We start from the raw sequence: 25,707 nt of genomic DNA on the forward strand, positions 1-25,707 counted from the left end.
TTGGGGGCGGAGCCGGGGCGACCATTTTGTGTCACACTGGGGGCGGAGCCGGGGGCAGGGCCGCACGATCGCGTCATCGTGACTCTGCCCCCTCTTCACAATGCCGTGATTTTCGGGAATTGTGAAGCAGGGGGCGGGGCCACGATGACGCGATGCTGCGCGAATCACGTCACCGGGCCCCCCGCTGCGGGTATTTCTGTTTTTTTCAGGGGGGGAGGTGGGGAGGGTCGGAGACTTCCGGGAGGCTTGCCTGCCTTTCCGGGGGGCCGGGAGCGGCACCCGAAAATCGGGAGGCTCCCGGCCAAATCGGGAGGGTAGGCAAGCTTGGTGTGGCATAATGTGATTTTGGAATACTATTGTGTGACCATGTCCCATTTTTGCTTGTCCCTTTATGGAAAAAGTGCCGAGGGTTTGAGTTCCACCACTTCCCTAGGAGCACTTTAAGCACTGAGAGTGAGTATAACATAAATTCCTAAATTTCAGAACCCTGGCCCCTATAATGTCGTGGTCCAGATTTAATGTTATCTGTGCTATAAAGTATTTTTTTCTACTTTTCTATTTACCTACTTTGCGGCATCACAAAAGCTCCATTCAGCAAAAGCTGATCCCTGCCAGACCGATAGCACATGGAGAGAGGTGAATTCAGGTCTCCGTGTCCATAATCCACAGGTAAACATGTATTGTTATAAAGTACAGAACTATGCACTGAATCCAGTTAGTACATGTGCTCGCAGTGACTTTGCAAACTGTTGTTTTCTGGGTGCGGTAATTACAGTAACATCCAGATATTAAACATTGTATGTACTGAAGTCGCTCCCTCTCCCTCACTCTCTAGGCTGTGGTTGGCTGCTTGGAGCTTTATATACAGAATGTAATGACGTTGCTGGTTGGAGAGTGTTCACTAAATCTCTGAGAGATGGCACTTAAGAAAGATTCCTGCGCTGTGCTGAATGATGGGCATAAGATACCAGTGATCGGCTTTGGCACGTACGCCCCAGAGACGGTGGGTGTCTGGACGGGTGAGGGGGTACTGACTTTATAGCTGTTTGGCTGTGGTGAGATATCCTATACATTTTACCACAAAGGTTTTCAGACCGTGTTATATTTAGTACATTAAAAATATGTAAACGATGGAAATATAAGAAAACATTCTATAGCATGGTATAGTTTATATTGAGTGCCATCCTGCCTGCCACTGCTGTGCCAATATGATTTCCAGATGTGCTATATTCTTTTATAAACTGCCGCGTGTTTGTGTAATCAATATTGTGATCTGTGAGGTGGTCAAAATAGCCTGAAAATGACTGGAAATGAATGTTATTAAGGTTATTAATACAGCAGGAACATAGGGACGGATTCAGAGATGAACGCCATTTGTGATTTTTATGTAGATTGAGCCATTGTTTGCCATTGCGCATGTGTATATAAGCTGCACTGTGCGTGCGCAGCGATCGCATTGCGATTACGGCATTATGCAGATAAATTGGGTATATAGAAATGGGCACGGACCCATGTATTTTGGTTTTCGTTCTAATTCATTATCAGGTTTCGATTTTGGATTCCTTTAAAATCGATAAAAAAAATAGATTAAAAGCAGCAAAAATCATATAAATTGGACGTGTTTACATGCGATCCCATACCAGAGTTCTAAACTGACAGCAGAAACAACCTGGTACTCTGTTCCACTAAGAACCCCAAAGCGATTCCGAACTGGGACTCGAGTCGATATAACACGGAACCCCTAAGCTCAGTGCGCTGCAGGCCGCCGGGCGGAGAGGAGGGGGCCCGTGTTGGAGACTGCAGACGGGCCCCCTCCTATCTGGAAACGCCCCTGTGTGGGAGCTGCTTTTGCGATCATAGAGCGAGGCAGGGGCATATTAAGAGGAGAGGGCCCGTGTGCATTCTAACTGGCGATCACAGCATCAGTAGACTCTGGACAATAGTCTGTGTCCAGAGTCTACTGCGCCATTTTCCAGGCGATTTCCTCACTGCGCATATGCGGAAAGCTGTCAAAAAAAGGCAGCGGCAGCCGTTTTCCGGTGTTTTGTGCAGGGCTGAGACACCCGACGCGGGACCTCGGTGAGGTAACTATTAGATAATATGGGTGCAGGGTGTGGGTTGCGCCCCTCCCCTGGACCCAGGGGCCTGTGTGCACCGCACACCCTGCACCCAGTATAGATACGGCCCTGGAGGGAGGGACAGCAGCAGATATCTCCAAAATCTGCTGCTTTACCCAATAGATAAATAGGACATATGGTAAAATACAGGGTGTATATAGTAGTTTTCTGAGGATTTTCTGAGGCCATTAGAGAACTGTAACACTGAACGCGATTTGTCTCATTTCTTGCAGTATACCAAGGAAGAGGCTGGCGCCAGCGTAAAGGTCGCCATCGAAGTGGGATACCGTCACATAGACTGCGCGTTTATATACGGCAATGAGGTAGAGGTTGGCAAGGCCATTAAAGAGAAGATTGCCGATGGGACGGTGAAGAGAGAGGACATTTTCTATACTGGGAAGGTAACTGGACACGTGTGTGATATAATGTAATGGCCCGGTCACCTGATCCTCTATCCATCCCGCTCCTGACACACCTGGAGCATTTTAGGGGCCTATTTACTAAGCAGTGTTAGGAGACAGAGTGACAAGTGATAAGGTGTCAGCCAATCAGCTCCCAACTGTCATCTCACAGGCTGTGTTTGAAAAATGACAGTTGGGAGCTGATTGGCTGGCACCTTATCACTTTTCACTCTGTCTCCTAAAACTGCTTAGTAAATAGGCCCCTTAGTATTGAAATAAAACTGTATTTATTTATTCAGACACACAGAAACATGTGTGCACACAGAAACATCACCTGCACAGAAACATGCACATGCATGCACACAGAAACATGTATGCACACAGAGACACGTAAATGTACACATACACAGACAGAAATATGTGCACACAAGGACATGCACAGGCACACTCATGCATGTATACACAGAAACATGTGCATGCACGCACACACATGGACACACATACAGAAACACACAAACACTGGGACATACTTAGCAATCTGTGGTAATAAGGATGATTTTGTTCTCAAGTGATAAATAAAAACACTTATTGATGCCGTTTAACAAGAAAAAAGGGTAAACAGGACAATGGAGAAATGCTGACCTGCCCTAGAGATAATGGCGGTAAGAACTAGATTATCATTTGTCTGGGCCAGTCTCTGCAGGAGTATGATTTGCCTGGACTGGCTTTCCAGATAGATAACAATGAATCAATCATTAAATAAAAAAGAAATTATTTATTCAGTGAATAAATTATGTCTAATGCGTTCTCTGAAATATTGGTTAAATTCACAAAATAATAACAGTGTCCTACATGTGTATTTCAATTTGTTTTGGCAGCTTTGGAATTCTAATCACAGCCCAGTCAGGGTCCGTCCAGCTCTTGAGAAAACTCTGAAGGATGTTGGTCTGGATTACATCAATCTCTTCGTCATTCACACACCTGTGGAGTTTAAGGTTTGTTCATATATATGGTTACTATGGGTTACAGCACATCTCAGTTTATATCTGGTTGCTATGGGTAACAGCACACCACAGCTTATATCTGGTTGCTAACTTGCTATGTAATGCAGCTCACCTCAGCTTATATCTGGTTGCTATGGGTTACAGCACATCTCAATTTATATCTGGTTGCTATGGGTAACAGAACACCTCAGCTTATATCTGGTTGCTATGTAATGCAGCTCACCTCAGTTTATATATGGTTGCTATGGGTAACAGCACATCTCATCTTACATCTGGTTGCTATGGAATACAGCACATAGCTTATATCTGGGTGCTATTGGATACAGCACATCTTAGTTTATATGTTGTTGCCATTAGCGATGTGCGGTTCAGTTTTCCTGAAAACGGAACACACCTAACTTTGAGGTTCCGACTTCCAAGTCGAATTGAGGGCCTGATTCAGAGCCGCTCGGAAGCGGCCGCTCGTTCGCTCCGAGCGATGTTCGCACATCTGCGCATGTGTATGGGTCGTAATGCGCATGCACCAACCAGACATTGCGGTCGGAAATCGTGCGCTCGCAAAACAGCGAGGGCCTGCTAATTTGAGTGACAGAATGAGGCGTTTGTGGGTGGTAAAAGGGGAAGGTGCTTGAAAACGGGGAGTGGAACGCAGGCGTGCCAAATGGTCAAAACGGGCGTTTTAAGGGTGTGCATAATTAGTAAAGGTGTGTCATCAACCGCGTCACTTGGTTGTCTTTAGTAAAACCTACCACAAGCACTGCGAGCAGTTCAGACGCCTTTCGATGTACTCGATTAATCTAATAAATAGCGGAGATGACGTATGTTGCGAACGGCAAGGGGGCGTCTTTACAAAATAGCGAGTGCATGTTTCGTTCGCTCGCTCAGACATAGAGGCGTCAACAGACCGCAAAGAGCGAATGCTCAATTTAAATAGCCAGCCCCTTTTTCTGAACGAGCGAGCGCAAATAGCGTCCGGCTCTGAATGATGTCCTGAGTTCCAGCTTGGAATCACTTTGGGGTTCCGTGCTCGGGTCTGCTGTAAGGGTTTTGGATTGCATGTAAACATTTCCAAATTACATGATTTTAGCTGTTTTTATTAATTTTAAAAACAATTCAAACTAAAACAGAAAATAACCAAAACACTTGAGGGTGGTTTGGCCAAAACCAAAACACAGCCCGCCACTTGTGAGATCCACCGTCATCCTTGTTTTGTGAATTTGCACCAGCCGTATTCTTGGTGCCAGTTCTCTACGTACGCTCACCTCTAAACAGCCTGGAAATGCCGCCCTCAGAACATTTATCCTACGGGCCTACGTCTCATTGCTGCCCTGTAACGCCCATTCATTCACAGATGGAGATCCGACTGTGGTCTGTAAGGCGCTGAAACGCCCATGATTGCTCTAAGTTGCATATGGAAATCCCGACCTATGCGCAATTTACCAAAACTCGCTAGATCCGTATACAGATGGGATTGCGTGCAGGGCTATTGTATTGAAATTGGCCACATGACATTTTTAATAGCCATAAAGTGCAATAATGTGTTTGTTTCCCTTTGAGAAAGACATTGGTACATACTGGGTGGTGCTTTATTTAGTAGGATTACCAGTATATTATATAATGGCAGCCTGTGATTGTTAGTGGTGCGCTGTAGAGTCGTTCTGAGCATGACTGAGTGTTGTGTCTCCTGTCCCGATGCAGCCCGGCGATGATCCCTTTCCCAAGGATGACAACGGCAAATGTATCTATCACAACACAGATCTGCGGGATACTTGGAAGGTACGGTATGAGAGCTGGTCACTCGGGTGATAAGGTCACCAAATGTCACTTACCCGGGTTTGGAACATTTGCACAGGTTATAAATATAATCAAGGAATAAAAATTCATAAATGTATCAATCTGGTCCAACATTCTTGGGAGAAATAGGAGACGCGGTACTCTCAGGGTCTCCTCTATGACAGTGATATATATTAAAGGGACGTTGCGATGACAGGGACCAACACGGAATTCTCTTTAGCACTTTTTTAGCTGCACTTTTTTTTCTTGTTAAATTACATTTTAGCATAATCTACATATATTGTTGCAATGTCTATAATCACCTACTGGTCCTGCATGGTAGTGCAGCCTGATTTGGTCCTCTCCGCCTTTGGCTAGACGGCCTCATTTAATGGGTTTGAGGCACGTATATATTTCCTAAACACCCTGGTGAGTGAAACATTACTGATGTACAAAATAGATTTTTTTATTATTAATAACAATAATAAGCCCATTCTCAGGATGACTCAGTAAAAGCCCAGGACAAGGCCTAACCTATGCCAACTATGAGGGAAACCAAGTTCTACTTGGGTAGAAAATTTCTGTACACCCTTGTGTAAAAGAGGGGACACTTCCCTTATCTGACCAGTGGGCCCATTTGGGAATAGTGAGCATGGCCAGAAAAGATTGTGGGCTTGCCGAGCCCACTGAGGGTGTGACTAGCTTTGGACTAGTCTACTGTGTATAGAGCATAAATCTGGGCTGTAAATCATTTTGGGCTCACTGGCGCATATTGTACCTATCCACATTCCACTTAAGATGGTGGACGGTACAGTGGACATGGGACAGTGTTGTGTCCTGTGCTCCCTCCTTATTTTTTGGTTATGTGGTCAGTAAGTTGTGGCGTCATGAGGGGTTGCGGGCCGCACCCGGGTGTCAATCCCGGAGAGGGGTGACACCAAAATGAGCCAGGTGCTGCAGTGCGACAATCTCCGGCAGCACCCGGCTTCTATCATAGAAGAGGAGCCGACAGTGCAGTCTCCGGGGGCAGCGCAGCCCCTTTACTTTGGGCCATGCCTCTTTTCGGACACGGACGCGCATCCGGCACGCAAGAACACTGGGACAGTCAGAGTACGCACCGGGTATCAGCAGACCCGGTGACGCCTCTGGTTACTAGATCTCTCTGGTGCGTTTAGTATATTTGGTGGTGCGTTTATTTTAGGTTAGCCCTCCTAAAAGAGAAAGAGTTAGGAGTAAACTTGTACTGGTCCACATAGTGTTAAAGTATATGCTCATTGTATATGCTCATTTAAAACAGCTTAATTGTTGGTGACAGAATTTCCTCTGCTGTGTTTATAAATTGAAAGGTAAAAGAGTTCATTACTGCATTTACTCACTAAAGCTAATGGGGATCAGTATGATTTACCGCCGGGTTCAAATCCCGACAGCAGAAGCCCGGCAGTGAAGATCCCGACAGGTACGTATTTTTTCTATTTACTAACCTAACTTCCCCCCCTAACCCTAACCTCCCCCCCAAGTGCCTAACCCTAACCCTCCCTTAGGGGTGCCTAACCCTAACCCCCTTTTAAGTGCCTAAACCCACCCCCCCCTTCCCCGCAGCCTAACCCTAAGTCTCCCGGGGGGGGTGGCTAACACTAACCTCCCCGCAGGGGGTGCCTAACCACAACCCTCCCTGCCCCTAGCCTAACCCTAACCTCCCGGGGGAGTGCCTAACCCTAAGTCCCCCCCGGGAGCCCCTAACCTAACCCTCCCCCCCCCCCCCCGCGTGGCTGTCCGATCGGTAAGCCGGGTGTCAGGCTCCCGGCATAGGTCTAATGACAGGCGTCAGGATTTGGACGCCGGTCATTAGACACTTGCCGGGATTAGACAGTCATTTAGACCGTCGGCATCCCGACTGCATCCCAGTAAATGTGTAATTGTGCCCGCTGTGGCTATTAGTGTTGTTATTGCATTAGGTAAAGGTGCTGTCTGTGGCTATTAGTGTTGTTATTGCATTAGGTAAAGGTGCTGTCTGTGGCACTTTCCCTGTTTTTATGTTATGTAAAATGCTGCATAGGTTTATTCTGAAAAGTTTACCTTGGCCTCGCCCTTCAACTACATTTGTTCAGCCCGGCAAAGCCCGTGTTATCCAAGTGGCCTGGAAGTGCCCTGTTAAATTTGTCTGTTGTGTATTAAAGTGTTGCAGTGGCAAAGTGTACTTCTACTTCTCTGCCGCACACACTGCTTCCCGCCATTTAAACCTGTCACTTTGCAAAAGTGTATATCGGTACTTCTGCCGTAACCATTGTTATTTCTGGAAAATTACATTACTGCAGCGTAGCAGAGATGGGGTCGATAGATCCGGCCTACAGGTGCTTTCCTCATTCACCATTCTTCTATTTGCGGTTTATCTTAATTCACAGGGAAATACACAGTAGTGTGCACACATTCACTGTAGTGTTGCTTATATCTGGATATAATCTGATTTATGTCACTAACCCATATCCTATAATACTGTAGCTTTGAGAATTGTGTGGTGCCTGGCAGTGGCTATATCCATTGTATTTACATTGTTTCTTTGTGCAATTATCTTGTTACAAATAATATTTATTATTGTATTGAATTGTCCGGCTCTCATGCAGCTACCTGTGTGTTCCACACTTTTCTTTTCCAATTGATATGAATCTACGCAGCTATAGTAAGTAAACAGCTCTGTTTTCAAAGAATGTTGTCTCAGGGCCTGAATCAGCGTTACACGCTAGTGCACTGATGAACGCAGATTTCCGATGTTTGGGAATCTGCGCAGACGCCAGACACGTTCTGCGCATGTGTATTATGGGCCTGCGAGTCCGCTTGCAAACTGTCAGTGATTGACAGTCTGCTGCCGTTTGGGGGCGGAGAGGGGGCGGCGACAGCCTCCGGTACCTGAAACGCAGGCGTGTCACCACCGTTGGGAGGTGGGGAGGGAAGAGGCCAGGATCTCTGTCGGGTGACGGAGATTTCCTGGCCTCTTCCTCTAAACTTAACTGCGGCAGCTGGCTGCGGGACCCTATGGGTCACCGCAGCCGGCCGATGGTACACAGATTAACCGATGCTGCGTTGAATAACGCAGCTCGGTTAAGTAATGCACAGGCGGCGTGATGCCTCCTGTACATTACCATATCTGCAAAGGATCACAATTGCAAAGCTGCCTGAGTGCACTACTCACCACAGCATATGCCTGAGTGCACTACTCACCACAGTATATGCCTGAGTGCACTACACACCACAGCATATGCCTGAGTGCACTACTCACCACAGTATATGCCTGAGTGCACTACTCACCACAGTATATGCCTGAGTGCACTACTCACCACAGCATATGCCTGAGTGCACTACTCACCACAGTATATGCCTGAGTGCACTACACACCACAGCATATGCCTGAGTGCACTACTCACCACAGTATATGCCTGAGTGCACTACTCACCACAGTATATGCCTGAGTGCACTACTCACCACAGTATATGCCTGAGTGCACTACTCACCACAGTATATGCCTGAGTGCACTACTCACCACAGCATATGCCTGAGTGCACTACTCACCACAGTATATGCCTGAGTGCACTACTCACCACAGTATATGCCTGAGTGCAGCTTTGCTATTACGATCCTTACAGAATCTACAGGTTTCTGCAACAAGGGGATCATCCCTCAGCTTCCCTCTCTACCACGGAGTGATAGGACGTCCTACGGCCACCAGACACTGTACCACAAACCAGGGGAAATCGTCACACCGAGAACCTATCCTGTAATATTCTCACCGCAGGGAAAAGTAGAGTGAATTACACCTGCTTACCTTCTTGCTGCAGAATGTTTCATTGCAGCTGTGTTGATAAAAGTGAGCGGCCGCCGTTCATAGACGTTTGTCCAGATAAGTGACTTACAGTGGTCGTATTTTGTAGCTGCTGGAAAATTTCAGATTGTCAGGTACAAAACAAGCTTATGAGTGCTGACCCCAGCAAGTGGCGCCCCCTAGGCAGGCGTCACACAGGCCTAATGGGCAATGCACCACTGCTTGCTAGCATCATTTATGAACCTGACTAATTGATTAACAATAGTAAAGGAAGAAATCTTTCTGCTCCTTAGGCTATGGAGGCCTGCAAGGACGCCGGGTTGGTCCGATCCATCGGGGTCTCCAATTTTAACCGCAGACAACTGGAACTGATCCTCAACATGCCGGGGTTGAAGTACAAACCGGTCTGTAACCAGGTAAATGTCACATGTCCTTAGTACAAGGATAGAACCCTGAGACCTGGGCGTGTATAAATATTACAGGTCTCATCCATCCCTATACAGTCACATGGTCACCTTTTTGTTTTGTAATTTGGTTTTAAAAGAAAAAACTTGGGAGCATTCCCGTACATAATGGGGTGATCCTTGTCCCTCCACAGGTGGAATGTCACATATTCCTGAATCAGGGAAAGATGCTGGAGTTCTGCAAGTCCAAAGACATCGTGCTGGTGGGATACAGTGTGCTGGGATCCAGCAGAGTAGAGGGCTGGTAAGGGAACACTGTGATTTCATTCTCATCATACTAGAACCACCTCCTAGTTGTGAGGCTGCTGCACACCTCAGTATAAAAATAAAGGTCCCAATTGGCTGCTGAAAGCAACCAATCAACAATGAGCATTTGTCTCTCTATTGCAAATTAGACAATGAAAGCAAATTTCTGATTGGTTGTGATGCCTTTAGTGCAAGTTGCACATCGCCTTTGAGCATAGTTAGTAAGTGACCCTCGGTAGGGCTTCCGTTGTGCATGCAAGTGGGCGTACTATTTGCCTTTTCTATTTCAAGGAACAGACCCACTTCACAGTCCTTCAGCCTACCCCTGGAGATTTAGGGCCTGATTCAGCAAGGAACGCACAGGAGAGAACGCACGCACTTGGCCGATGTTTCCATACTGCGTATACATTGCACTGCACATGCGCTAACTAGCCAGTGCGATCGGGTAAGCGTACGCAGACTACATGCAACATGAACGCAGACCCCTTCCGATATTGATTGAGAGGAAGTGCCGTTTGTGGGTGGTGACGGGGGGTGGTCGGGCGAACACAGGCGTGCCGGTGCGTTGGGACGTCGTTTTAGGGGCATCCATAATTAAGCCAGTGTGGCGACGGACGCAGTGATGAGACTCCATGCACACAGGAAGTTGCCAAGATCCTGCACGAGGTCTGGTCAACCATTATTATGCAAATGTGGTCGATGGTTCCCGATGTTACCGATGTTTACGCTATCTTGCGTGCTGATCAGGCTGTGAGTAAAGGGAGATGGGCGGCTTAATATGGGGCTGGGCATCTGCATTATATGCTGCGGTCTCTATGCGTATGCATTAATTAGCATATTCTCGCAGCGGCTGGGTGGCGTGCATCTGCTAGCGTGCGTTCCTTCCTGAATCAGGCCCTTAGTGTGCTCCTAGTATTATGGGGTTAGCAGATATATTTAAAATACACATGGTGCAAAGTCTGACCTGCAACTGCTCCTTTTATTCATGTAAACTTAGATGTAACGTTTTTGTGTATTTGAAGCCTATTATTACAGGGAGCAATTAGAAGGTGTAAAATATTGGATGAGATCCTATCTTCCACACCTGCTTTGCATGGGAAGCGCCCAACTGGACTATGAAGCTGCCATGTACATACACATTTCTAAATAATGACTTACTATTTACAGAAGGTGTTGCTGTTGTCAAACTAACTGTTGTAGGAATTTACTGGCATCAAATGGGACCTTCGATAAGAACTTGGACACAATGTTCCCAATCTGCTAGACTCCGCTATGGCAGCCACACTTAAAAAGGTTCTGCAAAGGTTCTGCACCCTTGAATGACAAAAAAATAACGTGGGGTCCCCCCTAAAAGCACAACCAGCACCAGCCTTTTTTGAGCCGATCTCAGTTATGAAAATTCTGGGGGAAAAAGACAGAGGGGTGCCCCGGTCCTGGTTGTGGAATTACGAGGGACATAATGAGTAGGGGTCCCCCCCGTATCAGCCACAACCAGCACTGAACTTTCTAGCAGGGGTGAAATGCTGCAGCTGTGGGACCCGGTCACATGGTCCCCCGGCCAAAGTATTTCCCACGCTAGTCAGCCCAGGCCGGAGATCCCCACTATCCAGGGAACCCCAGGCCCGGGCTGATAGCCCGGTGCTATCCCCGGCACCCATGGGTGGTGGGTGCCGGGTTGATTGTGCAAAAAATAGATAAAGTAATAATTACCTTTGCAGGAGAACTAGTGGTCCCAGTAAGCTTCCCCCACATGCTGGTACTTGGAGAACCACAAGTACCAGCATGCAGGGCATTAAGGACCCGCTGGTACTTCTACTTCACCTGCAAAAGAAATATTAAAAAAACACAGGACACACACCCCGAAGGTTTTAAACTTTTATTACACATACACTCACTCATTCACTCACACTCACCTGCGCTCACGCTACATACTTACCTTGTCCCTAGAGCCAGTCTGTCCCCTTTTCCAGTAGAATCCACATCGGTACCTGTAAAAAGAAAAAAAACATACTCACCTACCCCTTGGTTCCCGTCCTCTTCGTTCCCTGTAGGTATAAATATAATTAAGTTGTTTCATTTTAATTTTTAATTTTCACCTACGATTTACACAGGATGAAGTTAAATTAAAAGGGAGCCCTCCATCCTACCATATGTCATATAGGGGAAGTGTAAAAGAATATTTAAAAAAAAATCTTAATTAGTTTCAACCTGTGAAAGATAATTGAACTACAGGGAAAACAAGGAAAAATTGTTGTCCTTTGCTGCAGAACATCTATTATCCAAGTGCAGAGACGTGTTGTAGCCTGTAGGTGTCACTGCTACAGAAAGCAAGAAATATTGCACTGACCCGAGGACAGATGTGCTAGTACCACACGGCAACGCTAGTCCCATAGGCCGTGTATTCATTTAATACAATGACGCTACTCATTAATTACTGCATAATCAACCTTATCCTATGTAGGCAAATGGGATTTACCCTCAACCTAAAACTCCCCTCTCTCACCTACTGTCTAACAGGGTTAATCAAAACTCTCCTCAAGTGCTGGAAGACCCCGTCCTAAACGCAGTGGCCAAGAAGCACAAGCGCAGCCCGGCGCAGGTAGCGATGCGTTATCTGCTGCAGAGAGGAATTGTCATCCTCGCCAAGAGCTTCAGCCCAGCCAGGATCAAGCAGAACTTCCAGGTGACAGAAACGGGCTAGTGCCGAGCGCACAATGGAACGAACCCATTGAAATAGGTTAAATTTTAAAGGTCTGTTAAATATTTGATTTCTTCTCTCCCCTCCCTCCTTCTTAAGAGCGCACGAGTGGCGGCCATTGTCAGTCACCTTATCAACATGGATGTAGGCGGATTACGTTTGTAGCTGACAACATTTAATTTTATCGATTTCTTCCAGGTCTGCGATTTTGAACTGAGTGCAGAAGACATGAAAAGCCTGGATGGAGTTAACAAGAATCTGCGTTACTTTGGTCTTATCGAGTAAGTCTGCCCCATTAGTAAATAACATACATGTATGTCTTTTAATAAATACATCACAACAATAGTCAACTAATCTTTTACCCCTCAGATGGAAGGAACACACCAATTATCCATTCGATGATGAGTATTAGGGGGGTGCGGACTCCCATCCTGGCTCCACGGCACCTTAATCCGGGAAATCAGTTACCCCATAAATCCAGCGGACAACAGGATCACCCCCCCATTGTGAGTTCTACGTATCCTCACCTAAGACTGAAGATCACCTGCTCTGGGTGCATTGGGCGGTAACAGGAACAAGTGATGGTTTGAGTGTTACAATGCTTACGCAAATCAAATTAATTGTTACAAATGTGTTACTCTGTTTGGGCAAGGCGATATCGATGTAGATGTACATAATACGTCCTCCCCAATGCTAACATTACAATCAGATATTTCCCCCAATCAGATGTTAGATGTAGGATTTGTGCAGACGTTCAAGTACGATGCGTTTCATGTAATGCAATAAAAGGTTACAAAATAACACTGTTTCCGTGTCAGGATTTTCCTCTGGGTACAACATGTGAAAACTACATAAAGGCATGCTGTTATTTGTCACGCACTGTATATATTAATATGGGGGATGTAAGGATTTACCTGGGCGCTGCTACCTGTGTGATGAGACACAAGATGGACCTTCTGGATGCTCCTCTCCCCCCTCCCACCGTCTTCAAACAGATGTCTGACAAGAAAGTAAAGTGACTCCGTCTGTATTATGGCAGGGCTGTAGATTGAGGTAGGGTCAGGAATTGTCAGCATACACATATAAAATATCTGATATGTGTTGTGAACCTCTGGGAGATTCACAGTAGAATCATTACCAGGAATATGGAGCTCAATAAAGTAGTGAGTTGATTAATCAAAAGTCAATTTATAATAGATACTTGAAAAGTCAATTGATAAAGAATTGTGAGGATAAGATGGCTCCTAGTTGAAATGACCTTAAGAGTTGAAATGTGCTTGGCAAGTTGCAGTCTTGAGGACTGGTAGGCACTAGGCTAGTTGCAGCCTTAATAGCTGGTATGCACTTGGCAAGTTGCAGTCTTGAGGACTGGTAGGCACTTGGATAGCTGCAGCCTAAATAGCTGGTATACACTTGGCTGGTTGCAGCCTAAGTAGCTGGCATGCACTGAGGGATATCAGGAATAGCCGTAAAAGTTTATTGCTTGCTTGAAAATACAGACAATGAATTTGTACTGAAACTGAGAAGTTGTAAATTGGAGATAGAGCACATAACACTGAATTGCAGTGCAGACAGCTGGGTGTTATTAGCCGATTGGCCACATAGACACAGAGAAGCTGCTGAGAGTGCTGGAATGAATAAACAGAAAGTTCACAGTACTAAAGTGCAGCTGATACTGCTAAAATGTACTTGCTGGGAATCCACACAGAGACCTCAGTTAGGCACTGCTCTGTTGTCACTAGCAGGTAAATCATACATGCTGGGAAGCGGCAGCCACTGCTTAGATGTAACTTGCAGGGAGTACACAGACACTGAGGTGAGGCAGGCACTGCTCTGATGTCACTAGCAGGTAAATCACACACGCTGGGAAGTGGCAGCCACTGCTTAGATGTAACTTGCAGGGAGTACACAGACAGTGAGGTGTAGCAGCCACTGCTCTGTTGTCACTAGCAGGTAAAACACATATCATGCTGGAAAGCCACAGCCACTGCTTAGATGTAACTTGCAGGGAGTACACAGATGCTGAGGTGAGGCAGGCACTGCTCTGTTGTCACTAGCAGGTAAATCACACACGCTGGGAAGTGGCAGCCACTGCTTAGATGTAAATTGCAGGGAGTACACAGCAGCTGAGGTGAGGCAGGCACTGCTCTGTTGTCACTAGCAGGTAAATCATACATGCTGGGAAGCCACAGCCACTGCTTAGATGTAACTTGCAGGGAGTACACAGACACTGGGCTCTATTTACTACAATCCGCAAATTGAATGATATTACCGAGTGAATTCGCATTGCGAATTCAGGCAATATCACAGGGATTTACTATAAATCCCTTGCAGGGACAGAGCTTGCGATAAAACTCTGTCCCTGCGGATCCCATCCGCACTCTAATCGCGGTATTTTCGGAAAAAATACCGCGACTAAGAGCCCGCGCATGCGCCGACCCACCGTCGCTGCTAAGCCCCGCCCCTGGTGCTAAGCCCTGCCCCCCGCGATCGTGGACCCCCCGCGACCCCCCCCTCCCCCCCACGCGACCCCCCCCTCCCTTCATTACACTTACCTGCATCCTCCTGGCCTCCGGTGATCTTCTCCGGGCTTCCCGATCAGGTGATCTCCCATACTGCACTGGGGCCCGATCACCTGATGACCGGGCAGCAGTGCACTGTGGGAGACCAGCTGACCGGAGAGGAGCCATCACCGGAGCCCCGATCACCGGTCCCTGGATTCAGGTAAGTAAAAAAAAAATTATTCATTTTTTTTTTCTTTTTTTTACAGCAATCAGCTTGCGGTCTGTTTAGACCACACAGCTGATTACTGGTACTGGCTCCCGCCTCTGCTCTCCCCGTTAGAGCAGAGTGGGAGCCCGGTAACCGGGGCAGACCCTGGATAACGCCACCTCCTGGTGGCGTTATTATCACAGGGCTTCCCCCGGTATTTTTTTACAATTTATTTTTAATAACTATGGTCGGATCACATTTCCCATTACAATTATGGGAAATGCGATCTGCTTTACTAAAAATAAGTGATAATTAGGGGTTGGAGTAGAATTTTACTAATTCTACTCCAATTGCCCTATAGTAACTACAGGTGATACTAAAATAATGTGAAAAGGGTGTGAAAACACCCTTTTTCACTTTATTTTAGTAAAAATAATGTTAATAAATAGAGCCCACTGAGGTGTAGCAGGCACTGTTCTGTTGTCACTAGCAGGTAAATCACACATGCTGGGAAGTGGCAGCCACTGCTTAGATGTAACTTGCAGGGAGTACACAGACACTGAGATGTGGCAAGCACTGCTCTGATGTACAGTATTTGCAGGTAAATCACACTCATGCTGGGAAGCGGCAGCCACAGCTTACATGTAACTTGCAGGGAGATCACAGACACTGAACACGAGGAGCTGGAACACACAGGAGGATAACCTCTCAGTAGAACGGGAAGCCACAACAAACGCTATAGCCGGCATCAGAGCAGAGACCCAGCAGGGGTAAAGAAGGAAGGTGATCCAATCAGCGCAGGGAGGCGGCGATAGAACAGTCAGGTAGGAAGACCTTGTGGAGCAGAGCCCAGCATTCCTGTCTCCTAGCAACGGGCCTGAGAAAACCACCCAAAGCACCATTGTCAGACAGGCGCAGCGGTGGCTTGTGACAATATGGTAGTAAGTAGGGGCGTAATTCATACATGCCATACGTACAAGAGGTGGGCTGGATACTCTATACCCGAGCCCAGGCCAGTTGGTGGGCCCGGCGGGGTCCTGGGTCAGGCAGCCCCACATCTGCCCCCGTAACAAAATGCAGCATTTTGGGCAGGGAAAGAGAAGAGACTGCTGCTGTGTGCGGGGCTATGCTAGATTTTTTATGTTTTGTAAGAAGGGGGCCTGGCCACACCTACGCAACTTGACCATGCCCCTTCCCAGTACAGGGGCCCCAGCTATCGGCGGCCCTGTGTGTGTCTAATTTTCTAAAAAGTCGCAGATGCTTCCCAGGATGAATACGTACAGAGGGTCTCATTCAGACCCGCTAGCAAGCGCTTGAGCGCTCGCAAGCGGGTCGATGTTGGTCCCTGCGCACGCGCAGCGGCCGCACTGCTCATGCGCAAGCCCTGGAGCGAGAGAGAAATTCTCTCGCTCCGGGACTCACTACAAAAGGGGCGGCTGTCGATGGTGATCGACAGCTCGCCCCGTTTTGTAGGCGGAACGCCTGCCGTTTGGGGGCGGCCCCACTTCTGATGTCAGTGGTGAGCTTACGGCTCTAATATAGCCAAAAGCTCACTGGGGCTTGCGGTAGATGAAACCCTACCACAAGGGTCTCGTCGCAAGCCCCGATGGTCGCGATGGTCTTGACCATCGCGACCATCAACCTGGCCACTTGCTAAAGCTGTGGGTGGTCACCCACAGCCTAGCGAGCGGCCAGGAGGCCGGCTTAGAAAATGGAAGCAGCCACCCTCATTCAGAGCGAGTGCTCGCATTTTGCGAGCGCCTCTGATTGAGGTCCAGAGTCTCATTGGCAATTGAGACCCCCAGTCTCAGAGATGCATTGGGCGTTCCTGAGCTGTGACTGGGAGGTGGCGTTTCAGACGCACTGAGATGGTCATGGTATGAGATTGTCAATGAATGGTATGTGAACTCAGACACTGTTACATGACTTTAACACGCATGCCCAGACCTCTGCACATGCCATCAGACCTAACACATGCATCTTAAATTGCCTCAGACCTCACAACATGCCATCAGACCTCACCATATCGGCATACTTGCCTACCCTCCCGATTTGGTCGGGAGCCTCCCGAAAATCGGGTGCCGCTCCCGACCTCCTGGGAAGGCAGACAATACTCCCGGCTGCCGCCAACCGCTCCTATCCCCCCGCAATATCCTTCGCAACCCCCACCTGGGGGGGGGCAGTGACGCGATTCGTGTCATTTTGGCCCCGCCCCCTGCTTCACAATGCCTATATTATCGACATTGTGTAGCGGGGGCGGGGCCAAACTGACACGATCGCGTGGCCCACCCCCGCCACGCTCACAAGTGCCTGTCACCCGCCTGGCCACTCCCCCTTGTCCCAGCCACGCCCCCCCGTCCTGCTGATCTGGCTGCTCCCTCCCGGAAGGAGCAGCCAGAATGTCGGCAGGTATGCATATGGGTCTTATATTGAATGCACATCACACCTCCCCACATGCCATCAGAATGAATACATGCCCTTCAGAACTCACCACGTATCTTCTATGCTCTTTACATGCACATCAGATCTCTCCACATGCCATCAGACTGGACTCCACCCAGCAATGTTATGGGCTATCCTGGTGATTCTTTTATAAATGTCCTGGGTTCCACTGGCGCCCACAGCTGAACTGTGGAGGTCCGAGGAACTTAAGAAAAGGAACCCCTATGGTCCAAAAATCTTTACATGAGGATAGGGTCAGAGGCACATATGGGAAAGCGGTCGGAGGCACCCTTTGTGTTTACTATAGTGTATAATCTATGTATGTACCCTGAGAAGGGATGGGGAGCATCGGCCGGCTGATTGACCCACAGGGTCACGCAAGCTGGCCGCCTCAGTAACAACAACGGCGGCGACACGACGTTGTAAAATAATTTTTATCAGTGTGAATTATCATTACAGTCTTTACAGAGGTATGTCTTGAAAAATGTATAATGGAAAAAAAATATTTTTAATGTGGTCTCTTAAAAATCTTAAGACTTTAGTTAGCAAGGCCGGGTACACACTAGAGCTATATCGGCACAATATGTAGTTTTGAGGCTCCGCTTGTGTAGCCACTCCCCCCTGCCCGCCTCCAAAACGGGGCGAGCTGTTAATCACAATCGACCGTTTTGGTGCGAGACCCAGTAGCGACGGAGCGCCCGTCGCTGGCCGGGTCTCGCGCACGCCGGAGGCGGCGCATGCGCAGGGGGCAAACATCGACCCGCTTGCGAGCGCATAGCGCTTACCAGCGGGACTGAATCAGCCCCAGTTAGCACACTCAATATCGTTTGTTCTGGGATGAAGGGAAATTGGAATGACCATTGCATCGTTTTGGCATCGTTCTGATGTGTACCCAGCCTAAAGAACTTGGTCAAGGAGTTGGTGCATCTCCTCCACAAGACGCTGGCGATGGTTTATTACAGGCAAGTTACTGGCGGTGCGGTACACGGTCATTATGATTGCGCAAGGGCTTGAAACTTGCACCAGGTCGGAGCTCATCCTGCACTTTTATTGTGACCCTTTTGTGCTTCTATTTTGTACATTGGCAATTATATATCTATTGATATTATGGGGTAAATCTACTAAAGTGCGGGTTTTTAGAAGTGGAGATGTTGCCCATAGCAACCAATCAGATTCTAGCTATTATCTTCTAGAAGGTGCTAGATAATTGCTAAGTTGACTCTGATTGGTTGCTATGGGCAACATCTCCACTTCTAAATAAATACCCGCACTTTAGTAAATGTACTCCTACATATCCAATACAGTAAGAAGTTAGCAAAATGGTGCACGCTGGAGGGGGAACTGCTCTCTGCCTGTCTGCGCCAATCGCTCTCCCTTTTAAACCCACTTTAGATCTGGACGCGAGACCACTATCCCTCTCCCGCCGACAGCGCGAGCCTCTCCTAGAAGCTTCCTTGAGCAGCGCTCATGGTCATCCACTGAATCACCTCAGACTCCTGCTTACAAAGGAGCACACAGTTTCCATATACAGTATGTTCCCTTCATTAAGACATGAATTGCAAAACCAAATAAATGGCTGCCCTTTCTCCTCCTATATATATACTATATATATACTATATCTTATTAACATATATTAAACATTTTTATCACCCAAAACATGAATTCCATATTATAATTAACTGCCCCCCATCGCTTCTTAGGGTACATACATAGATTATATACTATAGTAAACACAAAGGGTGTTACACTTCCATTAGATGGCCATTACTGACTAGCACGGTGACCTAATAGAGTAACACGCATTTTGCTTACACTATTTCAAATGCAGGCTCTGACACCTGTGAAGCTGCTAAAAACCAGAAGATCTGTTCTTGGTCATCCATTAGTCTGGTCAGGCGGCTGGTTAGGACAGCAGAAATTAGGCGGCTCCGCTAAGGTCGCTGGGCACTTCAACTTAACTCTGATTCAGGCCTGGAGTACCCAAAGTACTCTGTATGAAGAATCAAAGGCAATCTCTAAATATATAATGTATTTGTCATTATACATGATGTACCTGTTATAAAACACCAGAGTATTTATAGAAGACCCCTAGAGCCACACTACAGAGATCTTCTGCCTATATAAACCGCCCGTTGTTCCCTTAGAGTAGAGCACACTCACTGGTACTTAGGATGCCACCAGGTCTTAAAACTCAGGACAATACACTGGTGATCACAGGATAGTTGGCTGAAGTAGTATGAATAAGAATTCCCTTGGGAGGACTGAGGCTATAGATGATAAAAGCACCCACAGGGTTAATCTGCAGAGCAGGGATCAGACTTGATTTCAAGCAGATGTTAAAACAACAGCAGAGGTGCACAATCACTGTGAATACCAGAGACAGCTTGCAAAAATATGCAACAGCAGAACTGGTAAACACTGTGGAGCAGGATACAAAATAGCTTGCAGATAGTAAATCACTAAAGGAATGCAGAGGCTTTAAGTATGCAATTGCCCACGAATAAAGAGGCAGGGACCAAGTTCCAGTTAGACTGGAGTCTCCAGGTACACAGACACAGCAAGGCACACACAGGGAAGACACCAGGACACAGGATTCCAGGATACAGACCACAAGCTTACACAGGAGCATAAACTATGACCGGCATTGGTGTGCAGAACTGGCTTCCTTATAAGAAGAACCTGCACCAATCACTGGGAGCCAGAGAGACCAGCCCCTTTGATTAACTAATTCTGTGCAGCTGTAGATCTGCATGCAAAGTCAGCGTCCCAGATCTAAATAAAGGCAGACCTAGCGTTTTCAAAGGCCGGCCAGTGTCCGGGTTGCCTAGCAACCAAAGGGACCAACAGGCAGTGCAGTGGAGTGACGCGATGTCCCAGTCGCCTAGCAATTACCGGGACGGTACAGCTTATTTCCCCTTCGCGCTAGGGACCTGGAAGTGACGTGAGTGAGGGCGGAAGTGCATTTTCATGCCCATAAAGGCCACCTAAAGAGGAAACTTGTCCCCTCACGGGCTCGCTCTGCTTGCCACAGTTCAGGCACGGTGGCTAGCTGCGCTAACCACAAGATTAGATTCCCCCTCTATGCCCACATGGATGGTAGGGAATGACGTTGGACACTATCTGATGACGTCAGGGTTCTGTCCGTGAAGGGAATCTAGACACTACCTTACCGGGACCTGTCGCAGAGATGAGCCGCTGTGGCAGTTCATAACAGTACCTGTGCATGACGAAGCAATTACTGGGGTAAGAAGACGGTTTTTGTGCTATCAATGGGCGCTACTGCGCATTTTCAATAAAGGCTATACCCGACGGGATTCGCTCTCCTTCAGATATCCCTCCCAAGTTTAACCATAGAGATCTTTGCTCCTTAAACATTGATAGGTTATGGCTTATAACAGTAACCAGTGCTAAGTCAGAAACAGGGATTGTGGCTATAACCAGTATGAAGACAAGAGCGTGGAGTGATTCCAGTGATTCAGCCACTAGATTTAAAACAGCAATAAGTTAAAAGGCAGACCAAGCCTGGGGTTACGGGAGAGGGGGGACCCCTTTTCGGGGGGGTCCCCACCTTCCCTGAGATCCACGGCTAGGCCTAAGCAACTTGGGGTGAGAATGCTTTGGCCCTGGAGACCCAGTAATAGGATTTCCGGGCTGTGGCATTACACCCCGGTCATTTTGGGTCCGGTGCTGGTTTTAATTATAGGGGGACCCCTACCTTTTTTTTCCCCCCTTTAATTAAAACCAGGACTGGCCCTGCAGCCTGGTGCTGGTACCTAAATTACGGTCAAACCCTACTCATTTTGTTCCCCGTAATTTTAGGAACCAGGACTGGCTGGGAAGTCCAGGGCTCGTTAGGCTTTTGGGGGAGGACCCTACGTATTTTTTTTTTTTATAAAAACACTTTATATTAGGTATACAGGCAGAAAAATACACAAATCACACTGATCTGTGTATGTTTCTGCCAAACTCGCAACTCAGGAGGTGGTCTAATTGAAACTTCAATTCACAGTGAGTTTGCTACAATCTCACACGAGATTGGAAACTCGATTGTTAGTAAATTTGCGAGTTGCATCTTTTTCATGTAAAGTACTTCCTAATTTGGCCGATGGTGAGGTTTTTGAAGTTTGCAAACTCACATGAGTTTTAACAGTGAAAAGAGAGAACTCACTTCCAAACTCACTCGAGTTTGTCTTTAGTAAATTTGCGAGATGAAAAACATGCATAAACTCACGTGAGATTGCAAACTCACCCAAACTCGATTCTTAGTAAATTCACTGTCTAGAGTCTACTTACCTGCGCTGCTGGGGAGAGGGGAGTGAGCTGGCACGGAGACTGCACACCAGCCCCCTCTTCTTCTAAGCTGCCTATAGTATCACAGCAGGGAATGTAGTCCCGGCACCAGTATCCCGACCGTCGGCATCCCGAAGGTAAGTATCGGGGAGTGTTAGGGGGAGGTTAGGGTGTGGGGTTAGGGTAAGGCACTAGGAGGAGGGTTAGGGTTAGGCATCGGGGAGGGGGTGTTAGGTTTAGGTGCGGGGAGGGGGATGTTAGGGTTGGCACCGGGGAGGTAGGGTTAGGGTAGGGGTTAGTAAAACACTTACGTCACTTCCTTTGGGTGTCGGGATTCTGGCTCTGACCAGCGGCATTCCGACAGCCGAGATTTCATACCCAAACCCCACAGCAGATATTGGAGATATTTGCTGCAATTCCCCCATTTTGGATGCGTGGTGTAAAGACTGGGTATGTGCAGCATTCTGGCCAGCCCCCAATCAGAAAGTAAAGTGATTTTACACATCGCAGGGACGAGCTTCTTTAAGAGCCCCCGTTCTTGCGGGTTTTTTTTATATATATATCTGGATATGAGAGTTACAGGAATGGATTATCTTCTTCTCCAACTGTGTTTTGCGGACCTACACTAGGGCATACCCTCCTGATCTGGCCGGGAGCCTCCCGAAAATCGGGTGCCACTACCGGCCCCCTGGAAAGGCAGGCAAGCCTCCCGGTGGCCACCCAACCACTCTGCCCCCGCCCCCCCCAAGAAAATATTTGCACTTTATTGCACACATCCTGGCAGGAAGATGCTCTGTGCTGCTGCTGCTGCTCATATTTGCCCACCCCATTAACTTGGTGGTTCAGATTTTTTTTTTTTTAAATAAAAGGGGCATGCAGGAGATGCTGTCTGTGGCCATTACAATTTCTGTACATTCATAAACTATAAAATTAAAAATGTCAGGCAGCAATGCCCCAAACAGCACATAATGCAAAGAAAAGAGGTGCAAGATGGAATTTGTATCTGATATTGTATTTTATTTTGTTCTCTTTGTCAATCTGTCAATAAAAATTGTTTTAAAAAAAAAAGGGTGGGTGGGGCCTCCCACCCACCCTTTTTTTTTTTTCAAACAATTTTTATTGACAGATTGACAAAGAGAACAAAATAAAATACAATATCAGATACAAATTTTAGATACAAAATATCCAATAACATACAAATAAATATCAATAAGATATACAGCAAAAAGGTAGGGGGAGGGGGGTGTAAACAAATATGAGTCCCATATATGAAACTTGGAAATTTGGTCATAAGGCCAACCGCATCATTTAGAAAGGTATTCCTGAACCCAAAACTTCCAATTGATACCATTCTGTTGAACCAAAGCACCGTCTTAATGCTTCTTTTAATATATCCGAAACTGTATGAATGAATATAGGGGAGCCATGTTTCAAAAAAGATTTCTGTCTGTTTTTCTTTATGTAAAGAAACTTCTGTCCAATCCATATAAAATAAAAAAGAAAGTTTAGTATAGAATAGATTTCCGGGAAGTGGATCAGTTGAGATCCATTGTGATAAAATGACCTTTTTAGCAGCTGCTGCCAATTTAGTAAGTAAGATGCGATTGCCCTTAGTCAGACTGTCACTACTCCCAATGAAGTAAATTCCCCAAAAGAACCATTCTTTAGTTATTTTAAACCTAATCTTCAAACCGTTAACAATATAATCCTGAAGGAACCCTCCGGAACACTTGAACCTGAGGGCAATACCAAAAACAATGTATAATATCTGCTTCCAGAGCACCACATTTGTAGCAGTTGGAATTTACTGCGTCTCCAATAATAAATTTTAATTTTGGGGTGAAGTATGCTCTATGTAAAATTTTCTGGTGCATTTCGGTGTAGGAAGATGAGGACAAAATTTTATTACGTTTTATATAGGCCTCTAATATACTTTTCATAGAAAGGTCAGGAAAGTCTAACTTCCATTTTAATAATCCTGTCAAACCAGTTTCTACATTTAGAGTAGAACGTGAATGTGCATAAATGGATGAGGTAGAGAGGGGGTCTTTAGGTTTAAAAAACAACATTCTGTCTAGGGAGCAAAGTTGATCTAGCTTTAAGCCTTGTGATACTTTTTGAGCATAACTCACGGCTTGTAAGAAAGGAAATAGTGGTATTGGAAGAAGAGGGAATTTATCTTGTAGCTGTGAGCTAGAAATAGGGGAGAGATCATCAATATTTAGGAACTGATTAATATAGCATAGTCCTGCTGCGTGCCACACCTTAAAGATTAATGAGGTTACATTTGGAATAAAATTTGGGTTACCCCACAGTGGTAAAAATAATGAGTAAAATTTTGACACCTTCAAACTAGATCTAATTAATCTCCACGCCATACATGTGGACTGTATTAGGATATTTTCCTTTATCGAGACTGGGAAAGATATTGAGGGGGTGTGCAACAAGGAGATCAGGTTACGATCAGGGATAAAGGCCTGTTCTATATGTCGCTTCGTATAAACATCAGAGCCTCCTATCCAATCAAGTGCTACTCTATAGTAGGGGTGTGCACCGGCCACTTTTCGTGTTTTGTGTTTTGGTTTTGGATCTGGATCTTTCTTCGTGTTTTGGATCTGGATTGGTTTTGCCAAAACCACCCTTCCGTGTTTTGGGTTCTGGGTTTTGTGTTTTGGATCTGTATTTTTTTGAAAAAAAGCATAAAAACAGCTAAAATCACAGAATTTGTGGGTTTTTCTGCTCCTATGCTATTATTAACCTCAATAACCTTCATTTCCACTCATTTCCAGTCTATTCTGAACACCTCACACCTCACAATAGTGTTTTTATGTAAAAAAGGTTGCACCGAGGTAGCTGGATGACTATGCTAAGAGATACGAGTGGGCGGCACAAACACGTGGTCCATCTAGGAGTGGCACTGCAGTTGCAGACAGGATGGCAGTTTGAAAAACTAGGCCCCAAACTATACATAATTCAAAGAAAAAAAAGAGGTGCAAGATGGAATTGTCCTTGGGCCCTCCCACCCACCCTTATGTTGTATAAACAGGACATGCACACTTTAACAAACCAAACATTTCAGCGCCAGGGTCTGCCACACGACTGTGGCTGAAATGATTGGTTCGTTTGGGCCCCCACAAAACAAGCTGGCAATTAATCTGTCCCTGCACAAACTGGCTCTACGGAGGCAAGATGTCATCCTCATCCTCCTCATCCACCGATTCCTCACTCTCTTCAGTGTTGTGTACATCCTCATCCTCACAGAGTATTAATTCGTCCCCGCTGGAATCCACAACCACAGGTCCCTCTGTACATTCTGGAGGCTGGTCTCCCTGGAAGAGTTGATAATTCATTTTATGAACATCATCTTCTCCACATTTTGTGGAAGCAACCTCCTACGCCTTTCGCTGACAAGGTTCCCGGCTGCACTAAACACTCTTTCCGAGTACACACTGGAGGGGGGGCAACTCAGGTAAAATAGAGACAGTTTGTACAGGGACCTCCAAATTGCTTCTTTTTCCTGCCAGTACTGGTACGGACTGTCTGACATGCCTACTTGGATGCTGTCACCGATGTAATCCTTTAACAGACAGACGCACGCTTGTCGCTGCTGCTTTGAGGATGCAAGTGCGGCTACAGCCCACACAATTCACAAAGACAGAAAAAAAAAGAAGAATATTTTTATTGTTTGTGGAGCGCACTTTGAGGGTTACACCACCCTTTAACAGACAGACGCACGCTTGTCGCTG

The 25,707-nt window shown here is 46.6% G+C and overlaps 1 protein-coding gene across 1 annotated transcript; it reads left to right on the top strand.

Moving 5' to 3' along the window:
- The first annotated feature begins 916 nt into the window (after nucleotides 1–916).
- Nucleotides 917–13,260, top strand: LOC148473968 (aldo-keto reductase family 1 member C1-like). The gene is made up of 9 exons (XM_088459294.1): nucleotides 917–1,003; nucleotides 2,351–2,518; nucleotides 3,397–3,513; nucleotides 5,221–5,298; nucleotides 9,403–9,525; nucleotides 9,708–9,817; nucleotides 12,337–12,502; nucleotides 12,716–12,798; nucleotides 12,887–13,260. Exons 1-9 carry the CDS (start codon nucleotides 917–919, stop codon nucleotides 12,927–12,929), a joined length of 975 nt encoding a protein of 324 aa, XP_088315420.1. The 3' UTR covers nucleotides 12,930–13,260.
- The last annotated feature ends 12,447 nt before the right edge of the window (nucleotides 13,261–25,707 follow it).

This window comes from Taudactylus pleione, unplaced genomic scaffold (assembly GCF_031769625.1).
Source record: "Taudactylus pleione unplaced genomic scaffold, aTauple2 ptg000903l, whole genome shotgun sequence".
NCBI classification, from domain to species: Eukaryota; Metazoa; Chordata; class Amphibia; order Anura; family Myobatrachidae; genus Taudactylus; species Taudactylus pleione.

Bases quoted from the DNA above. Each gene is read 5' to 3' on its own strand.
- LOC148473968 (XM_088459294.1), top strand. From the start codon at position 917: ATGGCACTTAAGAAAGATTCCTGCGCTGTGCTGAATGATGGGCATAAG. The intron at 9,818-12,336 runs GTAAGGGAACAC...ACTGTCTAACAG, and splicing joins TCCAGCAGAGTAGAGGGCTG to GGTTAATCAAAACTCTCCTC. The intron at 12,503-12,715 runs GTGACAGAAACG...GATTTCTTCCAG, and splicing joins GGATCAAGCAGAACTTCCAG to GTCTGCGATTTTGAACTGAG.